Genomic DNA, 15,935 nt, shown 5'->3' with positions numbered 1-15,935 from the left:
TCTTTAAAACTTTACTAAAAGTCCTCAGAGGCTAATACTATTTTCTGTTTTTCTATACTATTTATCTTGGTTTTGAAAATTACAGGGTAGGTTTCTTTGTTCATTTTCTCATAGTGCTGAGCATTTAACCTGAGTCCTGAGGAGGGCTAGGCAAGATGCTTTATCACATAAGCCACATTGCTGGTCCATCATTTTGAAACAGAATAGACTTTGTCATTTGTGTAACCCTTTAGAGGACAGCTTAATATTTTCAAAATACTGTAAGAATAGAGGCAGAGGTAGGGAAATCTCTAAGTTCAAGGCCAGCCTGATCTACAGAGCGAGTTCTAGGAGATCTAGGGCTGTTACACAGAGAAACCCTGTTTTGAAAAAAACCAAAAAAATAAAAATAGTTTTAAAACAAGATGGACTAAAGCAATTTGGGTTACCTGCAACCACCTAAAAGTCTAAGGGGTTTGGTGACCCTCCTGTAACACTAGTAACTGAGAGACAAAGATGTATATAGGAAGGAAAGGAGGGCTAGAGGGATGGCTCAGCACTTAAGAGCACTGGTTACTCTTCCAGAGGACCTAGGTTCAATTTCCAGGACTCCTGTGACAGCTCACAACCATCTGTAACCCTGAGAGCATCAGGCACAAAAGTGATACACGTCCATGCATGCAGAACACCCATTCACATAATACATTTTTTAAAGTCACTGCTATTACTTAAGGTAGTCAGACTTGTAAACACAAATTAAATAATTGTTGCCAGGAAGATGAGGAGTGGCTGTTTTAATAGGTATAGAGTTTAAGTTTTGCAAAATAAAAATGTTCTAGACATTTGTTGCACATCAATATGAGTGTACTTAACACTACTGCTGTTCATAAAAATGGTTAAGATGCTATATGTATTTTAACACAATTTAATTTTGTTTCTGCTTTTTGGAGATGAAAGTCTCACTGTGTATCTCTGGCTGTCCAAGAACTCACTCTGTAGGCTAGCTTCAAGCTCAGAGATCACCTGCCTCTGCCTCCTGAGTGCTGGGATTAAAGGCATGCGGTACCATGCCTAGCTGCAATTTAATTTTTTTAATGTTTTTAAGTCAGTATTGTATAATATAGAAAAAAATTTCAAGAACAAAAATTACTTATATACTGTATTTAAATTATGACAGGAGAGAGAGTGAGGGGGGTGTGTGTGTGTCTGTGTCTGTCTGTCCACTAAAAGATAGTTAGAAATCCAGGCCCTGGAGCAAGAGTTCTGACTCTGACTCTGTCACTTACTTTGCTACCTGCGATAGCATACTTCACCTTTTTATGATGAGTTTCTTCATGTATAAAAGGCTTTTAATAATACACTATCTCGCCGGGCGGTGGTGGCGCACGCCTTTAATCCCAGCACTCGGGAGGCAGAGCCAGGCGGATCTCTGTGAGTTCGAGGCCAGCCTGGGCTACCAAGTGAGTTCCAGGAAAAGGCGCAAAGCTACACAGAGAAACCCTGTCTCGAAAAACCAAAAAAAAAAAAAAAAAAAATAATACACTATCTCAGAGTCTAAGATGGGAAAGCATCTTAGAGTATATGGCACTAAGTTGATATCAACTGCTGTCATTATTTCCTTTTCTGTGTTATTGTGTTTATCTATTTTAGAATAATTCTAAAATCTAATATCAAGCTTACTCAATGGTTACTTTGTGTAGTTAAATAAGATTCAGTGTCTTTTAATGATTGATAGAGTCCTTTGTCGATGGGTTAATTTACCTAAAGACTGACAGTAGATGAGTCTATCACTAGAAATTTTAGCTAGGAGAGTATAGAGATAAACACACCAATAACACACACACACACACACACACACACACACACACACACACACACACACACACACACACACAAAAATACTTGGGATTGTTTTGTTTTTTGTGTGTGTTTGAAGCTTTTACGATTCTTTTTGTTGTTGTTTTTGTCGAGACAGAGTTTCTCTGTGTAGCCCTGACTGGCCTCGAACTCAGAGATCTGCCTGCCTCTGCCTCCTGAGTGCTGGCATCAAAGGCGTGCACCACCACCGCCCAGCATACAGTTCTTGGTTTTCTTACATTTCTTACCATTTTGCTTGTTGTACTCTGTGAGATGTCCTTTTCTACCCATTCATCAAGGTGCAGCTTAAGTGATGTCAGACCCTCCGAGTGTTTCCACAGCACATAATTACTTCCTCCCTTATTTTCTCTTCTGCCTCCCTCTTGCCTTGGACCACTTTTCATCCTCCTCTTGCCCCTCTTGTCTTACTTTCCCTTTTTGTGGTGTGTTTGCTGTGGGTTTTTGTTTGTTTTTTAGACAGGGTATCTTCTAGCACAAGCTAGATGAGCTCACTGTATAAAGAGAATCAGTTGAATTATTGATCCTCCTGACTCCAACTCCTAAGTGCTAGGAGTAGAAGCATGTGCTGCCACTCCCAGCCACCTTCTTATTTCTGTTAAAGTATTTATTGAGCCAGATGTTGAAACAACTATAAATCTGTATCTGTCCTTCCCTTCCTTGAGATCCCATAAAATGAAACTCTTATTCTTTATGTCCCCTGAGTTATCTACCACAATGTTTATACATTGTGTTTACTTAGAAAATGAGCTGGGCGGTTTTGGCGCACCCCATTAATCCCAGTGTTTGGGAGGCAGAGGCAGGTGGGTCTCTCTGAGTTCAAGGCCAGCCTGGGCTGTTTCACAGAGAAACCCTGTCTCGAAAAACCAAGATAAAACAAAAAAAGAATGAACAGTTCTATTCTACCTGTCTGAGAGCTATGGGCTTTGTTGTTGTTTTTGGTTTGGTTTGGTTTTCATCATGGTGTCTATGTAGTCCTAGCTGTCCTGGAACTCACTATGTAGACCAAGCTGGCCTCAAACTCACAGAGATTTACTTGCACTACCTCTGCCTCTGGGAACTAGGATTAAAGGTGTGCACCACCACTCCTGGCTTCCACAAAGATTTTAATAAAGATACTTACTTAAATTTATTGATTTATGTTAATTGGTTAAATAGTAGCCTTTGTTGTCCTGCACTCTTCAGTAGACACATACCTTTGCACATCTTTCAGTCTTGGCAGAAAGTGGGTGTAAAAACCGGTAATTGTGGTGTCTTACTTAAAACTTACATAAAAACAGTTCAAAAGAACATAGTGCAGTGCAGAAGAGAGAGCATTTAAGTTTCTGCTTGGGAACTTCACAGAGTACACTTGGAGGGTTCAAAAGAAGAACGTGTTTGCCAGGTAGACAGACTGGGGAAGGCTTTCTCGGCAGGAAGACTGTGCAAAGGAATGAACGAGTATTGGAGCTTGCCAAGACAGAGTGTGGTCAGTCTTTCTGCAGAAATAACTGAGAATTAATGGGACAGTTACTTAGGAAGCTTTCTTATATTTCTTGAGTTCAATTATTGTATAAAGTGTTTGTTTATGGCATGTCTCACTGTGCAGCCCTGGACTAGACCCTCTTGCCAGAGAATCTCCTAGTGCTGGGATTAAATGTATGCCACTGTGCCCAACACAAATTATCTATTTTAAATAGTTTTGTATTTTTCCTAATTTACAGTGTTGCCACTTGAAAATATTTTGGTGTTTTTATGATGGGCTGTGCACAAAAGTAAAACCTGTTGACAGAGGTGTCAAATAATGTGTCATTCAGATAGAATATTCTGTTATCATCAGCAGTTGAGAGCCTGGCTTTGTAGTCAGGCCCAGTTCACATTCCTGTTCAGTCACTTGCCAGTCTCTCTCAAGCCCCAGTTTTATTACAGAAATTGTCACAATTCAATGAGAAACACTTATAAAACACTAATGTGGTACTTGGGCCACGTGTGCCGACAGAAATAATAGCTCTAAAGTGCTTCCTTAGTGCTAAAAGCTCTGCCCGGTGTTGGCTCCAGTTAATTGAATTGTCTGGCTGATAGAGCATCCTTTTAGTTCTCTAAAGTGTATTTGGCACTAAAGCATTACTACCTAGAAGACAGAGAAAACGGTTAATTTTCATCAATGATTTAAGATCCACTAGTCCAGCAGTTCTCAACTGTTGGCCTCGACCCCTTTGAGGGTGGAAAGTCCTTTCATAGGGGTGGAATATCAGATATCATGCTTATCAGATATTTACATTACGATTAATAACAGCAAAATTACAGTTATGAAATAGCAATGAAAATAATTTTATGAGGAATTGTATTAAAGGGTCACTACATTACAAAGGTTGAGAACCACTGCTCTAGTCCTTACAGCAATAATTTGAAATATAGTTCATTTTGGAGAGCTGTCATATAAAAAGAGTGGACTGGAGTCTGTCTCCAGAGTACACACTGACAACCGAGGAGGAGTTTATGGTCTGTGTGTCTTGCAGTACTTTGTGTGTATTTTGCCCTTTTTCCCTGTCTTCTTGTCTTCCTATGAGTACTGCCCAATAGCTTACTTTCTTGACTATTTACCTCTTTTAAAAAAACAACAGTGGCCACATGGTGGTGGCGCATGCCTCTAATCCCAGCACTTGGGAGACAGAGGCAGGCGGATCTCTGTGAGTGTGAGGCCAGCCTAATCTACAAAAGTGAGTTCCAGGACACCCAGGACTGTTACACAGAGAAACCTTGTCTTTAACACACACACCCCCAAAAAAAAACCCTGAAAGAAAACATTTCCTCCCTATAATTTAAACATCTTTGGGGCTGGGTGTGGTTACCTACTCTGGAGGCAGAGGGACAAGATAGATGGATCTCTGCAGTTTGAGGCTAACTTAATCCACATAGCAAGTTCCAGGCCATCCAGGACTACAATGAGACCCTTTCTCAAAACACACACAGGGACACAGACACACAATCAAATATCTTTTGGATTTAAATAATCATCTAACTCATTCTTATAACACTTTGTAAAAACAAAACTCCCAGAAAAATTGGTATATTTCAAATAGTTTGCTAGTATAATAAAAAGCAAGGAATTAAGGAATTAAGCCATAGTCTTCTAACCCAGGCGTCTGCACAAATATAGTCTAGCAATAGGAAATAAAGATGATTAAGCTGAAAAATAAAATCTGCCAGGCGACGTTAGAAATCATTTTCCCTGGAAAAGAAAGGCTGAGGCAGAAAAGAATAATATTGGTTCTAGTGGGTGGTCCTGGTGCCTGACTGGAAACGAGGGCCAGGGAACAGTGGTAACTCGTGGGTGGCACTGAGAAATGATCTTTGAAGCTTGAGGTTTTTGGCAGCAGTGAAGCTTAGGGGTGTCCACCACTGTTTGAATAGCCTCTGAAATCTCTAGCCCTGCCATACTAAAGTTGTAATGATACTGCTCGTGAACATTTAATACTTAAGTAAAGTTGTCGTTCTGTTGGTTGGAAGCAGAACTTCAAGTGGTTGGTGGCTTAAGGCTTTTCAGTTTTCACTGTTGTCTTTATATGAAATTCCTTGCGTAAGACTTCTTGTACATGCTTCCAGTTTGACACCTGTAAAATGTTGAGTTTTCTATCCATCATTCATGGTAGGATTTAACATTCTTTTTTTTGCTGCCGTTTGTTTTGTTTGTTTGTTTTTTGAGACAGGATTTCTCTGTGTAGCCCTGGCTGTCCTAAAATAAAACTCACTCTGTAGACCAGGCTGGCCTCAAACTCACAGAGATCCACCTGCTTCTGCCTCCTGGGTGCTGGGATTAAAGGTATGTGCATCACAACTGCCTAGCTTTTTTCTGTCTTTTTAGGACGAGGCTTTCACTAGTATGGTATTTTGTCTACCTTTTAATTGACTTGGCAAATGATAAATGAACTGGCAAAAAGATTTATTTTAGTAGCCTTAACCAAATATTGTTAAATAATCTTAAAATAAAATGAGGTACTAACAGTACACAATATTATGTCTAATATCTTATCCTATACGTATTTTTAAGATGAATATGTTTGTTTGAATGTGAGTAGTAGGTGACATAAGAAACTGAAACTGGAAACCAGATATGAGGGATAGGTGGCGAAATGGATGGTATTGGGGCTGGAGAGATGGCTCAGTATTTAAAGCACAGATTGCTCTTGCAGAGGACCCAAATTCAGTTCCCAACATCTAGCTCCTGGGTATCTGACATGATGTGGCTTCCATGGATATCCGCACATACATGCATATACCCACACACAGACATATACCCATAAATAAGTCATAGGGAATCTGGAAGGAGATGGCTCAGCGATTAACTGTTCTTACAGTTTAATTCTCAGCACCCATGCTAGCTGCTCATGTCAACTGCCTCTTAACTCCAGAGCCATTGGGATCCCATGCCTCTGACCTTCCTGGGCACCTGCATTAATGTCCACAGACTCACACAAAGACACATACAGATACACATAATTTAAAATAATTTTTTTCTAAATGGAAGGCTTAACTTTGACTATATATCTTTAGTACTTTATGAGACTGGTATCACATGCATCTGTTCCTTATTTAGAAAGGAAGAAAATTTGATTTTAGGGGCCTGGGGAGATGGCTCAGCAGTTAAGAATGTTTACTGCTCCTGCAGAGGACTAGAATTTGGTTTTCAGTAGCTTCATTGGGAGTCAGAGGGCTCACAACCATCCCTTAACTCCAGCTGCAGGGGGTCTGGCGCCACCTTTTGACCTCCTGAGGAACCAACATGCATGTGTGTGTACAGACACACAGATAGAACATAAATCAAAAGTAAATTTTTAAAAAATAGAAAAATTGCTCTTAGCATAAAACTAAATAATAAAAACAGAAGATTATTTAATTTGTTATCTGTATGTACTGACATATAGGCTTTCTTTGTTTTGTTTTACTGAGTGGGAGTAACACTTTGTTGCCCAAGTTGGTCTTAAACATTTGATCCTCTGCCTTAGCCTCCAAAATGCTGGCATTATAGGCATATTGCCATGATAGCCTGTGGTAAATAGGCTACTTTTAAAACAGTTAACACCTTTTTTCATTTGATATGTTGTATTGTGCCCCAGTATATAAAAGAGGAAAAGGTTGCTGAGTCAGAGCAAGAGTAGAGATTATTGGTCTTCCTCTGGGGTTCCTAGAGAGTGTTTTCAGGGAACCTAGAGAGTGTTTTCAGGGAACCTAGAAGATGTAGATTACTTGAGGACCTTTGGTGTGTAGAATGAGCATACTTTTCTATGACCTGCCGTGACCAAGCAACTTACAAAAGAGAGTGTTTCATTGACCCTAAGGTTTCAGAGGCAGAACAAAGGCATACTTGCAGGAACCAGGAAGCAGAGAGAGCCAACTCAAAAATGGCAGGAGTCTTTTGAAACCTTAAAGCCTACCCCAATGACGTACTTCCTCCAGCATTGTCTAGAAAATGCTTTCTTCTGGTTAAATTATAAAGTGTTAGCAAAAAGCTATTTTAATATCATGGAATGGATTAATAATTACTGAATATTCTACCTCTTAAAGTTTAATTCTCAGCAAACCAGGAAAATTTTGATTGGAAATCAAACAAGCAAAAGCTTTATGTGGGTGTTTGTTTGTTTGTTTTCTGAGACAAGGTATATAACAGTCCTGGCTGTCCTGGAACTCACTCGGTAGACCAGGCTGGCCTCGAACTCACAGAAATCCACCTGCCTCTGCCTTCTGAGTGCTGGGATTAGAGGCCTGTGCCACCACTGCCCGGTGCTTTATGTGTTTTTTTGGACTTGTGTTATGCATGATTTTGGAGCCTGTGAAGTCCAAGTAAAAAGAATATCTCAGCCTCTATGTATTTTAAATTCCTCAATGTTTGCATTAACAGCACATTTAACTTTGTACAAAATACTCATTTTTGTATAAGAAAAAAATCAGTATCTGTATTTGCGTGTGTGTGTGTGTGTGTGTGTGTGTGTGTGTGTGTGTGTGCGCGTGCGCGCGTGCGCGCATGTGCGCACTCATTTATGTGTGTACATGCCTACACTATGGTGCAAATATGGCCGTCAGAGGACAACTTGTAGGAATTGGTTCTCTGTTTCCACCATGTGGATCCCAGGGGTTGACCTCAGGCTTGTTGACAAGTGCCTTTCCCCATGGAGCCGTGTCTCTGGCCTAGTTTTTATCTTTTTAATGAGTAAGGGGGAAGTGCATCCAAGTCAGGAACTTAAAACTTCTGCTTTGTATCTGTAAGCCTTAGCAATAGGAAGAAATAGCAGTGGCTAGGGATAGTGTAATTAAATTTTTCTAGATTTACTTGCCCTATGAGTGTTTAGCCATCACTGATCCTTGGTTGCAGGCTTATCATCTGTATAATGAGTTAAGTCAGATCTCTTATACTTTTAGCCAAGTATCAGATATAAAGTGGGTATGAGAAGGATATTATTTATATATAGTACATACTCGTGAATTATAGCTATTTTCAATTATTAAAGTGCTTTTCTATGAATAGTTTTCCATGTTTGTTTACTGGCTAATTAAAAAAAAATAGCAGCCGGGCGGTGGTGGCGCACACCTTTAATCCCAGCACTCGGGAGGCAGAGCCAGGTGGATCTCTGTGAGTTCGAGGCCAGCCTGGGCTACCAAGTGAGTTCCAGGAAAAGGCGCAAAGCTACACAGAGAAACCCTGTCTCGAAAAAGCCAAAAAAAAAAAAAAAAAAAAAAAAATAGCAGTCAACCAAAACCTTTGACTTATTTAACTAATAAACCCTGCTCTTGGCTATTTCTCCAAGTCCTGACTAGTGACTACTTTGTCACTCTTTTACATTCATCTTGCAGTGACCTCCTAGAAACTAGATTTGCTGTATTTCTGAATGATGTTGTACCAAAAAAGTTCTAGGAAGAATAGGTAGTAAGAGGTCTGTAATGAGATGTCTAGATTAATTTAAGAACAAACTATGGACTTGATGCTAAGAGTGAGTTCAAAGAGGACGTCTTTGTCATTATCAAGTGTAGCTTACTACCCATAGAAGAGTTTCCTCTAAAACAGCCAACCTACATTAGAAATGGCCAAAATTAACTTAAGAGGCAGAGGCAGGTGAGCTCCCTGTGAGTTTGAGGCCAGCCAGGTCTACATAGTGAGACCCTATTAAAAAAAAGAAAGAAAGAAAGACAGCCAAAGTTGGTAGCATAACTTCTCAAAGTCCTCTCTGTGGAAGCTAGTCACAGGAGCTAAGTCTGTTTCTCTGTCTCCTTCAGACAGCCTGTCCATCTTCCCTCCATCTCCCAGAACTCTCGCTCTTCCCTGTTCCACACTCCTGCACAGGGAGTCTCCTTAGTCCCTTTCTCACAAGGTAAATAGAAACTCACAGCACAAGCCAAGGAAGTTACTTTTCTTTACTTTTTGTTCTCCAGGCTTTCTACCAAAACATGGGATGCTTTAGACAAGTGTCCCTCAGCTGTGGGTGACTGTCACCCATTTTAAATCATTCCATTATCATTAATAAAATTTGGAAATAAGCCAGGCCGTGGTGGCACACGCCTTTAATTCCAGCACTCAGAAGGCAGGTGGATCTCTGTGAATTTGAGGCCAGCCTGGTCTACAGAGAGAGAGTTAGGACAGCTAGGGCTACACAGAGAAACCCTGTCACCAAAAAACAAACAAAAAAGTGCAACTTATAACATATTTAAGTATCTTTATAACAGTATTTAACAATTAAGAAACAATAATTATAAACACTGAGCATTTCACGGTTCACTGAAGAATGCACATCCTACTTAAATTACCTATGACAAATTACTTAATAGAAAATATCTATCAGGCCTGGAGAGATGACTCAGGTTAAGAGCACCAGCTGCTCTTCTTAGAGGTCCTGAGTTCAATTCCTAGCATCCACGTGGTAGCTCACAACCATTTATAATGAGATCTGGTGCCCTCTTCCGGCATCCAAGCATACATTCAGGCAGAACACTGTACATAATAAATAAATAAATAAAGATTTACTTTAAAAAAAAGAAAAGAAAACATCTATTAAGTAAAATATCATGTATGACACTCTGGCAATATATAATATGGTGCCCCTTTTGGCCATGTACAACTTTAAAAATAAATATTTAGTTTTTATTGTAGCTAGAGTTTTCCTGCCTGGCCCACGGTCAGGATAAATCTCTCTCACCCGCCAGTCCCACAGACGCTCAGACCCGACCAAGTAAACACAGAGACTTATATTGGTTACAAACTGTATGGCCGTGGCAGGCTTCTTGCTAACTGTTCTTACAGCTTAAATTAATCCATTTCCATTAATCTATACCTTGCCACATGGCTCGTGGCTTACCAGGCATCTTCACATGCTGTTTCTCATCATGGCGGCCGGCAGTGTCTCTCTGATTCAGCCTTCCACTTCCCAGCTTTATTCTCCTCCTTGTCCCGCCTATACTTCCTGCCTAGCCAATGGCCAATCAGTGTTTTATTTACTGACCAATCAGCAACACATTTGCCATACAGAACATCCCACAGCATTTTATTATATTTAATATTGTATATGTGTGGATGTTGTGCATGCAGGTGCTTATGGAAGCCAGGAGAGGGAGTCAGATCTCCTGAAGATAGAGTTACAGATGGTGTGAGCTGCCTGGCATGGGTCTTAGGCCCTGAACACAGTCATCTGGAAGAGCAGTAAACATGGAGTACTAAGCTCAGGTAGTCAGGCTTGGCAGAGGGTGCCTTTAATCATTGAGACATCTCACTAGCCTCCCCACATGGCAATATTCTCTAGAATCTTGCACAGATTTTAATGTACTTTAAAGCTTTTTTAATCCTTCCAAATGCTGGCTAAGTACAAACATCTATTTGTAACCAGAACCTGGTTCCTTCAATGTAAGTTTTCTAGTGTTAGATAATGGCAACTCCATTTTGCCAGTTGTTTAGATAGAAAACCTTGGGTTACCTTTAACATGTCTTTTCCCCATACCCAGTAACAAATTCTGATGGTTCATCTTTAAAGATATTATTTTGAACACTTCTATCTCTTGTCGCTTTCTGTCTAGACCAAGCCACCATGTTTCATTTCCACTTTCTTCTTAGTCAATTCTGTTATATGCCAACAATTGGGACTAATTACAATTACCTCTGTGATTTATTTAGCTTAATTTTCTGGAATTGTGTACTAAAGCATCAACTAATTTTTCTATCATCTATGTCATTTTTTAAAACAAATTTAACAGAGGCTGGAGAGATGACTTAGAGGTTAAGAGCATTGGCTGCTCTTCCGGAGGAAACTGAGTTCAATTCCCAGGACCACATGGCAGCTTTCAACTGATTTTAACTGGCATTCCAGAGAATCTAACACCTTCACACAGACATACATGCAGGCAAAAAACACCAGTGCACATAAAAGAAAAATAAATTATTAAAAAAAAAACAAATTTAACAAAAAACTACATTTAACTGGAGATCTTACTTGGGCTGAGCATAATGACACACAGAATTAGATTCTGGTACCTGGAAGGCTGAAGCAGGAAGATCAAGAGTATAAGGCCAGTCACCTGAGCAAAAGAGATCTTGTTTCAAAAACAGTTGTTAGAGAAAGAACATTCCTGACCTTCCAAATAAAGGGTCAAGTCTCATTTATACTGCAAGCTCAAGTTTTATTTTTTTAGCACTAGGCATCAAAGCCAGGGCCCTGTGCACACTAAGAATGCATTCTGCAAATGAGCCACAATCAACCCTAAGGTAGGTTTATAACCAGCCCTGAGGTTGGGTTGGGTTAGACAATCCAGAGCTACGTCATCAATTAAGAGCAGTGTTGTTTCTACAACTGCCTGGTGTAATGGCATCTAGAAGTAGGGCAGGCAGATCTGGGGCCAGTCTGGGCCAGTCAGCAAGTTCCAGGACAACCAGGAGACACTGTGCCCAAAAAAACAAACCAAAAAAGGAAACAACCCAAAAGCCAAATTAACCACAACAAAAAGACAGTTTGCCTTATTTACCTCTAAACAAAATAAAATTCAGCGTCGGACGGTGGTGGCGCACGCCTTTAATCCCAGCACTCGGGAGGCAGAGGCAGGCGGATCTCTGTGAGTTCGAGGCCATCCTGGTCTACAGCGCGAGATCCAGGAAAGGCGGAAAGCTACACAGAGAAACCCTGTCTCGAAAAAACAAAAAAAAAATAAAAAATAAAAAAATAAATAAAATTCAGCAGTAACTCCTCTAGCAGATGGATTTAAGCCATTTTTGTCAGCAGACTTTTCACAGCTCAGTTTAGCATACCCTTTTTCAGTTAGAGTACTCAAGCTGAGATTAAAAACTTACAGGTGCCCATGCACCAGAAAACCAATTTTATGCCCCACACATAATCAATGTTAAGTGTGCTGTAAAGACCAGTCAATTCTGCAGACACACAGAGACTGATTTAGGAATCTGGTTTCAGTCAATAAAGATCAGAAAGGGGCTGAGCAATGAAGAAACACTAAGGAAAATCAATCCGAATTATATATTTATAAATCACTAACCTACCAATACAGTTCTTTGTGAACAGTATAACCTTTGGATTTGATCGGTGGTTTTTTTGTTGTTTTTTTTTCCCCCCTGGAGACAGGGTTTCTCTATATAGCCCTGGCTGTCCTTGAACTCATAGATATGCCTGCCTCTACCTCCTGAGTGCTGGGATTAAAGGCGTGTGCCACCACTGCCCAACAAATTGCACTCTTTTTAATTTTATTTATTTCATTTCTTGAGATTTCTAGTTAAAATTCATTTAGCAGAGATTAAATTCATTGTCTTGTTTTTCAGTTAATTAGTAAATAATGCATATATATTTCTGTGACTCAGTTTCTTTTCTTTTCTTTTTTTTTCTTTAGTTTTTAGTTTTTTGAGATGGGGTTTCTCTGTGTAACAGCCCTGGCTGTCCTCAATCACAGATACCCCTGCCTCTTCTGGAGTACTGGGATTAAAGATGTACACCACCACGCCCAGCCACTCAATTTCTGTATAGAATGGGGAAAAATAATGGTACCTATTGTAGGTTGTTGGTAACTATTTAGGTCATTCTTGGAGAGTACTTAAGACAATGCCTCATATATATAATTGTTGCTTATTATTACTAAAAGGAAAAGTTTGCTTCTAAGATGATTAGTGTATATTAGTGTAGTAAAGTTAAGCCTCTGATTCTAAAAAATAAACTATAGAATTTTTTCTTTTATATGTAGTATATACTTACAATATCCTTTTGAATATAAAATAATTATTATTGAGTATTATAAAATGGTCATATATAGTTTTAATTGTATGACCATTTCTTATGTAACACTGTGTCTGAATATCTTATATATGTATCATTTAAGTTTTCAAATCACATTCTTGACTTCATATTATAATTTTGTCATTGCAGGCAAGAAGACAACAAGACCCTAGTCCTGGTTCCAATTTAGGTGGTGGTGATGATCTCAAGCTTCGTTAATATGTGCGGCCCATCTCTACATACACACTGCTTCTAGTTGGTATAAATAACTCATTGTGCGACCAGAAACTGTGATAACTGGAGGTACTACAGTATATTTTGTGACCTGAGGCAGTAAAAGACATCATCAGCTGCCATGGTTTTGCACTATAATACCTGCATTTCTGATTTTTAAAACATGTAGCCAGTAATAATTTGGAATTTTTTTTCTATGCAAGCTTATCTTGTTGGCATTATTTTAGTTGGGTTGAAAGACTCTACTTTCTCCATTTTAATTTTAAAAAAGCTCATGTCATTAAAAAACAAGATAAGAAATTGAAATTTGTATCAGGGTTTTCTTCAGCAGTTGCTTAAAATTATTTTGTACTTTCAGACAAGTTGGTTCTACAGCTTTCCTTCTAGATAAGCATTCTTTGTTTGTGTTTGTTTTCTCCATATCATTTTGTGTTTTTTGTATTCTACATTATTCTACAAATGAAGATGTGTTTGCATTTTTTTACAAGCTAAAAACCTAGCAGCATAGAGCTGTCTGCCACAGCCTCCTAAAACAAAAGTTTACAGTTGTTAAAGTCACAGTATCCTTTTAAATACTAATACTCACCCTTTCTTGCCCTTTTAAACATAAAAATTTTAAATTAGTATTTTTATTTGTCTCAGATCTGTTTCAGGTTGTATTCTATAATTATGAGTTTGGGTAGAGGTGTATTCTCCCTAATCAGTAATGTTCTACAGAAATGCCCAAAGAAGTCACAGATTGGCTTCTGTTTTATTCAGGGATTTTTTTTTTTTTTTTAAGTCAATCAGAAAAGGGATACTGGAACTTCTTGTATGTAACAGCATATTAAACTGGAGGCAGTGATGAATCAGCTACAAAGGTAAATTGTATTAAAATCATGTTTAAGATAGCTGCTTTCATGTGTATTTTGTATTGCATGCTTTTGTAGAAATAATACTGGGTGATGAAGAATAGTCTTAGAAAATGTTCAACTGTGCAGAAGATACATTTTCTTCCATAAATTCTGGGCAAAACATTCACAGTTATATATGATGGTATTTTGCAAAAGGACTTAATAGTGCATTTTGAGATGAATCCGTGTAACAATATTTTTAAAATAGGCTTAGTGTCAAATTGCAATTTTTTTAAATGTAAAACTGGAAAAAAGTGCTAAGTCATTTGGCACATGCTTACAGATACTTTTCTTGGTCATATTCATTAAATGTTACTACATTTCTGAATTTTTGCAAAAATGTATTTTATCATAAAATGGCATTATTTTAGAGAATTTTAAAAACTGACATGGTCAATTCAGAAAAGTCTGAATAAGGTCATTGCATTTAAAAAGCATATAAAGATACTTGATTGTGGAGGTGTGTCTTTCATTGTATATAAGTCTTATAATTCATAAACAAATACCCTGTATCTCAAAATAAAAATATTTGTTATATATTTGAAGTTGTGCATGGTAAGGATTGTGTTTTAATTATTATAAACAATGTGTTACAAAAGATCATGCTGGCTTTGTATAACTAAGTACTATGAATGAATTTGGTTGGTATTTGGTGTTGTACAGCTCACATGTTTACACTCTCAGTGCCCTAATTCCTCTGGGGGAATTATCTTTTTAAAGTGATCCTTACAGGGGTGTTTTAAGGTTACTTTAATCACACAGCTCCTTCGTTTTGACCTCTGCACTTAATTTTATTTTTTAAAATAACATGTTGGTGGTACATTTTCTCTGCTTCTAGCCAGGAGCTTTCAGTCCACCAGTAAATAAGATCACATGGTATTAAATTTTGTTGTTGCCATCTTTCTGTAAATAGTGAATGTTTTTTTTATTAGCTTGGCACTGCTTCTGTCTGTCTTAATGCTGGCATTAAGATAATAAACCCCTTTTCTCCGGTAGTGCAGGCTTTGAAAATTACTTTAAGTTATTGATGCAATTTCATATTTTTTCATAATCTATATTTAAAATTACATCATTGCATCATCTTTTCTAAATTCCTCTTCATTAAAACTTGCCTTAAGCTACCAGGTTGCTTTTACCATTAGCTTTACTGTATATTTGTATGTTTAATTTAGTTTCACATTAAAATTTTGTGTAGTGAAAACAAAGTCTTGGCTGTTTATTGATATAATCTGATAATTTCTATCCTTCGAGCTACAATTCTTATGATCCGATTTATTTTTTTAAGGAAAGCAACAACAGTGCCACCTAGTGGTCATATCTTCTAGTTCCAGAGAGACCACCCTTTAAATCACAATGTACAATAATTTTCCAGTGTATGATGTGGTTTTCAAAAAGTCTGATGGAAGTTGAGTGGGAAGTGGGAGCAAGATCAGAAATTCAAGGTCATCCTTGGCTACTACAGAGTTCAAGGCCTGGGCTGTATAGTCTCAATAAACCAAAATGGGCTGGAGAGATAACTCAGGTTAAGAGCCATTGCTGCTTTAAGTTTGATTCCTAGCACCCAGAGTAGTCAACTCACAATTGTCTCAGAAAAGGGATCCAGTGCCCTTTTCTGGCCTCCGTGAACACAGTATACATGTGCGTGAGCAAATACACACAGATACTTATTATCTAAAATAAAAACAAATAAAGCACCTTATTTCTTTTTTAAAAGCGGGGGGGCTGG

The 15,935-nt window shown here is 38.4% G+C and overlaps 1 protein-coding gene across 2 annotated transcripts in view; it reads left to right on the top strand.

Annotated features, from left to right (window-relative positions):
- Positions 1-14,754, top strand: part of Cbfb (core-binding factor subunit beta) — a 47,631-nt gene extending 32,877 nt beyond the window's left edge. For both annotated transcript variants that reach the window (XM_052728548.1, XM_052728549.1), the window contains exon 6: positions 13,233-14,754. In XM_052728548.1, coding sequence (XP_052584508.1) covers positions 13,233-13,301 — 69 coding nt within the window. In that variant the 3' untranslated portion in view covers positions 13,302-14,754. The remainder of the gene's footprint in view (positions 1-13,232) is intronic.
- The last annotated feature ends 1,181 nt before the right edge of the window (positions 14,755-15,935 follow it).

This window comes from Peromyscus californicus, unplaced genomic scaffold (genome assembly GCF_007827085.1).
Source record: "Peromyscus californicus insignis strain IS unplaced genomic scaffold, ASM782708v3 Scaffold_8__1_contigs__length_139910024, whole genome shotgun sequence".
NCBI lineage: Eukaryota > Metazoa > Chordata > Mammalia > Rodentia > Cricetidae > Peromyscus > Peromyscus californicus.
Note: the sequence above shows the minus strand (reverse complement) of the source record. Positions and strands in the feature narration are given on the sequence as shown.